General features: G+C 47.6%; 1 protein-coding gene across 3 annotated transcripts in view; it reads right to left on the bottom strand.

The window, feature by feature from the left end:
- Positions 1 to 677: 677 nt before the first annotated feature.
- RAD54L2 (RAD54 like 2) overlaps positions 678 to 7,653 on the bottom strand; it is a 112,761-nt gene continuing 105,785 nt past the window's right edge. For 2 of the 3 annotated variants that reach the window (XM_027523832.1, XM_027523834.1), the window contains 4 exons: positions 7,131 to 7,330; positions 5,530 to 5,619; positions 3,293 to 3,385; positions 678 to 1,868 (listed from right to left, as the gene is read on the bottom strand). In XM_027523832.1, the coding sequence (XP_027379633.1) occupies positions 874 to 1,868; positions 3,293 to 3,385; positions 5,530 to 5,619; positions 7,131 to 7,330 (1,378 nt within the window). In that variant the 3' untranslated portion in view covers positions 678 to 873. The remainder of the gene's footprint in view (positions 1,869 to 3,292; positions 3,386 to 5,529; positions 5,620 to 7,130; positions 7,331 to 7,653) is intronic. The other variant, XM_027523833.1, reaches the window with a different exon arrangement.

Genomic DNA, 7,653 nt, shown 5'->3' with positions numbered 1-7,653 from the left:
TCTTGCTCAGAGAAAGCCACTGGAGAAAGAGAGATTGGTAATGCCCATTTTCTCTGATAATCTCCCCCCAGTCTTGAATCAAGTGTGGCTCTGATAACCGGGGACTTGGGTTAGCTGGGCCTGGTCTTCACCCAACTAGAAGGAAACTTGTGGTTCCCATGGCTCTTCTCCTGGGCTCACCCTGATGTTCATAGTAATAGTTGCCATGAACCACCATGCTCTGATTTCCATTTTATAAAAGATAAATTCATTTCTTAGTTTCCCCCTTAGTCCCTCCCTCCCTCCCTCCCTTCCCACCCACCTGCACCCCTGCTCTGTTACATACATGTAAGTACATATACACACACACATACACACACACGTACACACGCACACACACCTGGTCTGCTTCTTTCCCATCCCCTAAAAAGACCCGACTGCATGGAATCTCAGTCTGCCCACCCTTCTTCTCTTCCCCTGCCTCCCTCCCCTCCCCTCTCCAGACCAAGCTAAGTCACCCAGTAAGGCAGCTCTCTCAGGAGAGAATGTTCCCAAAGACAGAAATGGGATGTGAGCTTCTACCCTCAGACGGGCAAGCAAGCAAGCAGACAGCATAAGCAAGGCAGGCAGGAAGAGAGGCAGGCTGCCCTGCCCCTCCATTCCTGTTTTAGGTCCCTGATTTCCCACTATTGCTGCTCTGTTGGAATTTTTTTTTTTTGCCTCTTTTGTTAAAACAGCAACAGAGCCCTGCCACCTATGGTCAACCACCCTTCTTTGTCCTCTTCCTTTCCCCTCTTGTCAAGGGCCCTATTCTCAGAAACCCCAGATTGCTGCCTTCCGTCTGGGTGGGCGACCTGCTGGGGGCCCCGAGTGAGGTGGAGAGGGGATCCTCAGCTATTTCCCAGTGACCTCTATTACATCATCGTCCTTATCCTCATCATCATTGGAGCTGAACCCCACCTCAGCAACCTCATGAGAGTCAAATGGAGGCACCTGGGACCGGAGGAGGCCACCGGCTGGGTAGCCTGTGTGTGGGGATATGTAGCTGGGGTAGACAGACATGCCCCGTGAAAGGTTGCTGGGCAAGACAGGGGAAGGAAAAGGCGCGAACATCCTTGGCTCGGACAGGAGTGGCTGTGAGAATGGGAGTGAGTAGCTGGGGAGTATCCCTGTTACAGAGGGGTTGAGCATGAAGGAGGGGTTGCTGGCAGTGACTGAGGTAGCCGTGGAAGAGGAACTGACGGGGCCTGCCGGCACCAGAGGGTCAGTAGTCACTGGAAACACCAGGCGGGCATCTGCCAGCAAATTGGACAGCTGGTAGTAGGAGGGGGTACTGCCCATGAACAGGGAGTTCTCCCCAGCCTGGGAGGTGAAGGGAGGGGTGAGGTTATGGTTTAAGGAGACGGGTGGCATGGCAAACCCGCCAGAAACTGGATACCCGTGTTCATACGGCTGCACGGGAGCTGGCAGATGGCCCTTCCTGGACCGCCGGCGGGCTGACTCCTGGGCAGCAGGTGGGGTGGCCAACTTGCGCTTGTGGCCCCGTAAGTCCAACACTGGGTGCCTGTCACCACAGGGCTGGCCGGTCACCAGGAGGGAACTATTGAGGCAATGACCCCCGTGTCGAGGCTCAGTCCCGAGGGCTGTCCCAGGAACAGCACTGCTGTCCACAAGTGGAGCCGGGGGGCCAGGCAGGGCGGTGCTGGAGCTTGGGGAGCTCTGGCGGGACTCTCGGGCAGCAGCCACATCCGCATACTGCTGGAGCTCGCTGATGATCTCCGGGCTGTCTGGAGAGACGGGCCGGGCCAGCCCCTCGGGGTCGGGGGCTTTAGGTGATGAGGCACTGTGTCTGCCATTGCTTGTAGACTCGAGAGAAGGCCCCTGGGAACCTGGGGACAAAATGTAGGTAACTGAGAACCAGAATGGCCAGGGAGGGAAGGAGAGGATAAGACAAAAGTCCACTGGGAAAAAAAACCCTGTCCTGTGGTTCTCAAAATTCAAATAGTTTCCTGTGCAAACAACATCATCTAGTCAACTTTCCCAGTCACAAAGAAAGAAGTCTTTTGATCTAGGAAATAAGTCTATCCAAGGAAAGACTTGTAACCTTGCTGTACCTCAGTTCCCTGTAAAACCCCACCAAGGTGAATCCTATAAAATAATGGTTATGAAATGCCATCATTCTTTCAGTAAGACACTTTCTGGGGACAAAGATGGTCAGTGCCCATGATGGGAAAAAAAGAGGAAAAGGAAGTTTAAAAAGCAGTCTATCCTGGTTAAAAACAAAACAAAATCCATGGCCATGAAAGATGACTGGTAAAATAAGAAATCTAAAATGGCAAGAGTGGTAGGTAATATTACAGAGTTGTTAAACTTTTTTTTAGTGTAATAATGGTGCTGTGATTAGGAGTATACCTTAATCTCAGCAAATGTGTACTGAAATATTTAGGGGTGAAATGACATGATGTCTTCAACTTACAAATAGTTCAAATAATAGGAAAGGAAAGAAAGGAAAAAGTTTCTGAAAAAGGTATCAGCCACTGGATAGAGCTGCAGGGTACGTGGGTGCTCACAGTGCTGTGCTTCACCTTGTCTGGTGTCTTGACAACTTCCATGATAAAAGCTGAGAGCAACAACAGTCTAGTTTCACACCTCACGGTGGCAGGATAAGTGAGAACCACTCCCCTAGCCAGAGGGGACTTTTGCGAGAGTGCTTAATGTTGCTCATGTGCCACACGTATGTTCTTTGACCTGGCCATCTGACTTCTAGGAATTTTTCCTATAGATACACCATGGGACTGTGAACCAGAAGTGTAACAGAGTAGCACGACAGGTCCAGGAACAGGGAACTCGGTAACGCACTGTGTTATACCCATCTAACTGCATCTTGTGCAAACCTTCCCCGAGGAACATCTCAAGGAAGGATAAGGAACAAGCACTGAGACGCACCAGTGAATGAAGACAAGAACAAACACTATATTATAGTAAGTCCAGTGTTTGTTTTCAGAATACAAAGTTACATACATATATAGTATATACATAACATATATTGTTTTAATATATACACATGTGCACATACATATCCCTGTACCATGTACAGAATATCTCTTGAGAAAAAAACAAAAAACAGGAATAAGCACTTCCAGGAAGGAGCAACAGATGGCTGGAAGTATAAGGGAAGAAAAACTTCTCACTTTACTCCTTTTTGAAATCTTTGAATTGTGAACTATGTATATATTATCTATTCAAAAAATAGTAACCAACCAAACCTGTCAAAAATACTATGTAGGTCAATGGAAAGTAGAAGCCACTATACCTGAGGCAGCCATCCGACCATCTTCAGGGGCCTTTGGTTTGCCAGTCGCCCGGACAGCAAAGATTCGCCCATCGCTGGTACGGATGTATGTCCCTAAGGAGAAGCATGAGGAAGACTATGAGGAGCAGACATGCAATACAGCCAGCCCTGGGAACTCCAGGCTTAGCCACTGTGGGCTCAGAAGGAGCTATAAAGTGGTCTCACACTCTTTTTCAAAACCCTGAAGTGAGGAGTGGGATGACTGAGCTGCGGACCCAATATTACTCATTTACTCCACAAACACTGACTGCGTGACTAACATACACCAGGCACTGTTCCAGACACTGAAGTATATACAAGACAGAAAATGGCCCTGTGTCTCATGGAGCTTAACTCTGGAGGGGGAGGAGACACACACAGTTATACTAGAAAATATCAGGAAAGGGTAAATGCAATGAAAGAAATTAACGGGGTGCTGTGAAAGACAGTAAGTTGGCTCCCTCTGTTCTGGCCCAGGTTCTCCGGTCTAGGTCCTCCTCTTGATTGGGGAGGAAGCAGCCTCACCATCTCAATAACCGCCCTCCCTTGGAAGGAATAAATCAAGATGGGCATTCTATTCCCACGTGGCACTAGTCAACCTTCCCTTGGTCTTGGGCATGTCTTCTGATCTAGTTTTTGGTGCCAGGGCTGCCTCTTGGCCAGAGGTCAGCAAATTTTTTTCTTAAAGCATCAGTCAGTAAATATTTTTGGCTTTGTGAGCCAAAAAGGCTCTGTTGCAACTACTCAACTCGGCTGCTACAGCATGGCAGCTGGGCATGGCGGTGCTCCAAAGACCTTTATGGACAATGATATATGAATTTCATATACTTTACATGTCACAGAATAAATACTCTTTTGATTTTTTTTCCAACCAACTGAAAATGACAGAAAATATAAAACCCATTCTTAGCTCACAAGTACAGTAACAGCAAGCAGGCAAGATTTGGCCCGTGGGCCACAGTCTGCATACCCTCCCCCGCCTCCTCCCAGCTCTAGGCTAGGAAGAACCCAGTAAGAGGGCTGTGGACAACCTTCTCTGGCTATCATGTATTTCATAGCATCTTTTCCCTGAAACTAAGGGTGCTTTAACCCAACAGAGACTAGGGCAAAAGTCTCCTTACTAAACAAAGACCCTCTGGGAGCATCACAGAGCACGAGCTGGCATGAAATATAGGCTGCAACTGTGTTCTGACACCAGCCCGGATTTCTCCAGAAATCCCATCTGGAGAACTTCATGAGGCCAGAGGCAGCAGGCTTTTCAAATGACCACACTCGAAAATCCTGTCATGTGACCCAGGTATACTAATTCATCCACCGACTACATTTCCTAGTTGGAGATGTCTACTTCACTCTAGTCAAGAAGGTAAGACACCACAGCAATATATGTGTTTGCTTATAACCTATTCCATTCTAATTTTGGCCTCCCCACGTGCAGTGTAACTGCCAGATATTAAGCTTTTGATTGCCAAGACACCCATCTTGGATAACAAACTGCCAGCTGTCAGGCACAGCTACTAGCTAAACTACGAGGTAAGGCACCTGGCTGCTCTCACCCTTGAAAAGTTCCTTATTAGAAAGCCTAGGGTAACCTAGATAAATAATCCTTGAGTGATTCTCCCCTTTTCCTTCCCACACACCAATTCCCACTCTTATGTTTTAAATTCACCAATAAGGAGTGAGCCTGTGAAAGCCTAGCCACTTTGGACCCTAATAAGACAGAGACCCAAGCCCACACACTGACTCTCTACCCACCACCTTCCTGTGTGGCCCTGGAGTATGCTGTGTGCCCTAGAGGACCTGTGAGTAATAAGCCTCGTGTTTTCAAAGTTGCCTGATGGTTGTTGCTGAGGTGCATCCTGCCATCGTAATTAAGAAAAACAAGGGCTGGTCCAGTCACAACACTGGCTCTGAGGAAAGGTATGTGGGGCTGGCCACAAGTAGTACAGGACCGGAGAGTGTCTCAGGCATTCCTAGCTGATACTATCGATAGGCTGAGACCAACAGAGAACAATGTGTCTATCCAAACCCACTCTGAGAGTCCACCCCAAACTGGCCAAGCTCCTAGAAATGTCATTCTCTCAGGTTTCCCCCACGTTCCCCCACTCTTATAGGATGACTCCTATCCCCGCTCCAGCTCAAGCCATATGTCTTGATTCTGCTGGGCAGCTCACCACTCTCAACCAAAAGAGAGGGGAGGGGCCCCTCAGGCAGGTGCTCACCTTTTGTCCCACGGATGATGTGGATGCTCTCGCCAGCATTAATTCTTGCCTGTACATCTGTGGAGCTGTTGAGCCCGGGAATAACAATATCTAGTGAAGACACAGACCTCAGATTTAGATTACATGGGGCCTGACTGAAGAAGGGGGAGAAAAGGCCAAGTTCACATCCACCCTTCGATCCTCAAGGGTTTTCCCAAAGCATCCCAGTGGAGCAGAGGTCAGAACCAAGGAAGAGGAAGCAAGCAGTGCTGCTTGCAACTGCCTCAACAAAGAATACCGTGAAAACAAAACACTTTCCAGAAACCTGATCATCCTTCTCATCAATTTTCTTTGGTTTAATTGAAAAATCATAGAGTTTTTGATTTAGAAAATTTCAGTTAAAAAAAAAGTTTCCATTCAAATGGTTATTTCTATTTTCTTTCTCCTCCCTAAGCAATCTGCATGTATCTGCTCCTATCACTTTAGGCTCCAAGAGGCCACGTATCTTCCTTGCTGGTATTACTCCTCACCTAACTAAAGAATGAAGAGAAGAGTATTTTCAAGAATCAGGAGAGAAGTAGGATTATGAGAGGCTGTCTCTCTCTTTTTTTTTTTTTGGCCGTGCCACAGGGCATGTACCTTAGTACCTCAACCAGGGATTAAACCGGTACCCACTACAGCGCAAGCACAGAGTCTTAACCACGGGACCACCCAGGAAGTCCCGAGAGGCTCTATCTTTGTTTTTAATTTGTTTCAAAAGAAGTTTTTTTTTTTTTTTTTTTACCATGAATATCTATTAATTTTCATACTCAAAGCAATTAAGATATTTTCATTAAAATGAATTATCATGAATATTTCTACATAACAAGATGAAAAACAACATCATGAGGTGCTTTCCTTCCCAACTACTCTGAACCACAGAATCAACTGCGGGGATGAATGCGCTGCCCACCTCTGACTGCTGGCCCCTCATGCTCGATCCATATTAAACTTACAAAGAACAAAGCAAGGTCTTTAACTAAGGACACTGAGAGCTGTCCTTCATGCCCGCTGACCCGACAAGTCAGGCAGGACTCAACACACTGACAACCTCACTCTGAAGACAAACCCTATGTCCAGTGACCTTCCCACAGTCTCTAGCGTGTTCACCCACCATATTCAATGAAACCCAGTACTGTGTTGCTACTCTTAAGATATTTCATTCGAATACATATTCTTCGTGATTAGGGACCAATGCCTTCTCTACTTCCACTTAGAGTGCCAGTGCAGTATTGCCTAGAATGCAGACATTATTTAATCAATATTTCCTGAATGAACACAGGGATTCCCTGGTGGCTCAGATGGTAAAGAGTCTGCTTGCAATGTGGGAGACCTGGGTTCCATCCCTGGGTTGGGATGATCCACTGGAGAAGGAAATGGCAACCCACTCCAGTATTCTTGCCTGTAAAATCCCATGGATGAAGGAGCCTGGCAGGCTACAGTCCATGGGGTTGCAAAGAGTTGGAAACGACTGAGTGACTTCACCTTCTTGGGCTTTCCTCATAGCTCAGTAGGTAAAGAATCTGAACAGAGGAATTTTAAAAGGGACAGCATCCCTGGAAGAGAACTCAGGAGCTCCCAACCTGTTGTGGTGACCACCTTCTGCACAAGGACTCCCGCACGCTGCAGGTAGTTGATCGGGAAGTTCATAGCTGGGTTTGTGCTGGAGGCAGAGCTTACACTGCCTCCCAGCGGGACATGCCGTGGCATCATGGGGATCGGGGTGGACTGTACGGGGCGAACACTGGCCACGGGCTTCTCATCACTCTTCAGGGTTGGCTGCCTAGGAGAGAAAGACAAGCATACCAAGAGTTTGGCAAAACAGCCCTTACTTACCTTTCTGCAAGACTGCTAAGCCTCTCCAGACTTCCCCTTTCTATAGCCAGAGAGCTGCTGACAGAAGGATCAAAAGAAGCCGCAGGGTATGGTCAATTAAAAAGGAGACTGGAGACAGAGCAGAGACAGACACAGCGAGGCATAAAGCCTCTCAGTGTCTAAGAAGAATCAGATGTCAGTGGAGTAATGTCTTCTTGGAAATGTGAGGTGACATCTGCTCCTCTAGAATTGGGACTGCCTGTCTACATGCATCAGGAATTTGTCCTTAGA

Source organism: Bos indicus x Bos taurus, chromosome 22 (genome assembly GCF_003369695.1).
Source record: "Bos indicus x Bos taurus breed Angus x Brahman F1 hybrid chromosome 22, Bos_hybrid_MaternalHap_v2.0, whole genome shotgun sequence".
Lineage (NCBI taxonomy): Eukaryota > Metazoa > Chordata > Mammalia > Artiodactyla > Bovidae > Bos > Bos indicus x Bos taurus.
The sequence above is the reverse complement of the archived record's forward strand: the minus strand, read 5'-3'. Positions and strand labels throughout refer to the sequence as shown.